At 24.5% G+C, this 2,524-nt stretch overlaps 1 protein-coding gene across 1 annotated transcript; it reads left to right on the top strand.

The window, feature by feature from the left end:
• Positions 1-206: 206 nt before the first annotated feature.
• LOAG_14546 (hypothetical protein) lies at positions 207-891 on the top strand (the record flags this gene model as incomplete). The annotated part of the gene is made up of 2 exons (XM_003150041.1): positions 207-407; positions 778-891. Coding segments are annotated over 2 exons (315 nt in total), but the record flags the coding sequence as incomplete, so codon positions are not given.
• Positions 892-2,524: the final 1,633 nt, after the last annotated feature.

Below are 2,524 nucleotides of genomic sequence, written 5' to 3'. Positions count from 1 at the left end.
TCAATTAGTCGACCATGTCAAAAAAAAAAGCATGAAATAAATGTGGCTTAATTGAAAATATCATTCATTAAGTACAGGTGTATATACATATACCTGTACATGTACAGGTACAAGTAACAATAATCAATTACTGTTTATCTAAGCGAAGTATTTCATTTTCATTTCTATTTATTATGTATTTATGTATTTATTTATTTTTTTTTTAGGAACAAATAAATTTGAATGCCTTTAAAGATTATGCTGAAGCTGTGTACAGTTTAAATGTCCCATTTATGGTATATAATTTGGATCAGTTATTTAATCAAATGCATATTTATAATGATCATAATGATCGCAATGATAGTAATCCATCGATCTCACTCCAATTATCACCAAATTTCAAATATTATATTATGCAATGTTTCAAGGTATGTTTATGCAATATCCTAATGTTAGCTTCTTTTTTTTTTCGATAACAACACTATCCTTGTTTAATGATACCTGCAGTGATAATAATAATAATAATAAAAACAATAATGATGATAATAATGTTAACGGACAATAACAAAAGTAATTAATGTTAGTAATAGTGATTGTAAAGTGTAATGATAACAATAAATGATTTATGAACGACAAAATATTGAAATTATAGCTGAAATTGAATGAATTAATTAATGAACAAATTTTATTTCTTCAATTTATTTTCCGTTTTTATTACTTTCATATTGTATTTATTGCTTATTGTATATTTACCCAAAAGAAAAAAAGAAAAAAATTCTATTATACGATTAAATTTAGAAGATGGATACTGACAATGATGGATTTATAACTGTGGAAGATGTGGAAAGGATATTATTACCTGAATGTAATTCGAAACGACTTTTTAAAGAAGCTCATTTTTTGCATTCTTAATATTGATTTGATTGTAAAAAGAAAAAAGAAAAAAAACTGAAATAAATGATTCAAAAGTTTTATTTCTGATGGATTTGTTTGCATTTCATGAAGTTATTTACTTTCAATCGTTCAACAATTCAATTTATGTTAGAATTTCAATTTTATGAATTAAATATGTAATTATACAGAAAAAAAAGATTTCAATAATAATTATGCCGAATAAACGTTATTACTAATAAATAAATTTATTATTTTTAATATTCTAATATCTTATTTTAGTATATTTTAAGAAATTTAAACAATGAATTGAATGTGACTTTTAGCGTCATCCTACATTTGCTTTGATGGATGATAGTAAGCTAATAAGTGGTGGTAATTGACAAAATTTTTGATTTTATAATTATATTAAAGCGGATAATAACTTTAAAGGTATTTACAAAATATTTTGCAAATATATGGTCATTTATACTCGTTGATGTTTTATGTCACCAAATTCACTGCTACATTCAAAATATTTCATTAGCATGTTTTCATAATAATATAATTCAACCATTGTTTACTATCAAGTAAGGAAATTTTATATGAATTTACAAAAATTAGAATTTAATTGCAATTAAACGCTGTATAAGACTAATTGTAAATAATTGAAAATTATTATTTCAAATATAAAATTATTAAATATCAATTTAAAAGTATAAAAGAAAAAATTGAAATATATTATTAATATAATCAAAAGCAATCATTCTTGCCATATTATATACTTTAAATAATTTCCGCTATCGTTCTATAAAAAGATTCGTAAACAACTTTGCTAATAATATGAAAAAAGAGATGAAGATACTAATAAGACCAGGCTAAGCATACCTCAAAAAAGCTAATAAGGCCAGGATAAGTATTCCTTAAAAGAGCTAATTGTTATTAGCATGAACAAATTTCATTTCGATCATACACTATCATCCCTCAATGCATCATCACTTCTAATGTTAATGGTTGATATCATCTGAAGGTTACTAAGAAAAATTTTACATTAACGAACATATTGGAAATCGAATTAAAAAATAATTCAATACTCAAAATTAATTTTCCCTGGTTACATTCGATTGGTAAAGTTGAAGATTTAGGTAATAAAGAAACGAAAACCGACATAGATTTTGTGATTGTCATGCGAAAACATTCCAATAAAGGTAGTACTAAGACCAACTTCTTTGTTTTTTCTTTTTCTTTTTTTTATTTTATTTAGATATATGCAAAACGAGTAAACAGTTTTTCGTCCATTAAGTTAATTTTTCTTTTCGTCTATTGAAATGTAATGTGATAAATTTATTTTGTGCTGCTGATAATTTTGCAATTAATTTTCAAATTATGTTAATTAATTACCAAAGCAAATACAAATGTTAAAGGAGAAGTTTTTCAGATGAGAAAAAGCATGCATGTGCATATCCGGGATGGACAGTAGTAAGTAGTATGAGGGATACAGTCGAATATATATGAAGCATCACTGAAAATGTAGTTTAGCACTCTAACACAAATTCATTGGCTTCAGTTCGCTTGTTGATGGAAAAAATAGGATGAAACTTCAAATAGTAAACAGTGGTATGGAATTAAAATTCATAGATCAGTTTTGTTTACACACAAATAAGTAAAGTCGATT

The sequence above is a fragment of the Loa loa genome (assembly GCF_000183805.2).
Source record: "Loa loa unplaced genomic scaffold supercont3.584, whole genome shotgun sequence".
Classification (NCBI taxonomy): Eukaryota; Metazoa; Nematoda; class Chromadorea; order Rhabditida; family Onchocercidae; genus Loa; species Loa loa.
This window is presented reverse-complemented; position numbering and strand designations above follow the sequence as displayed.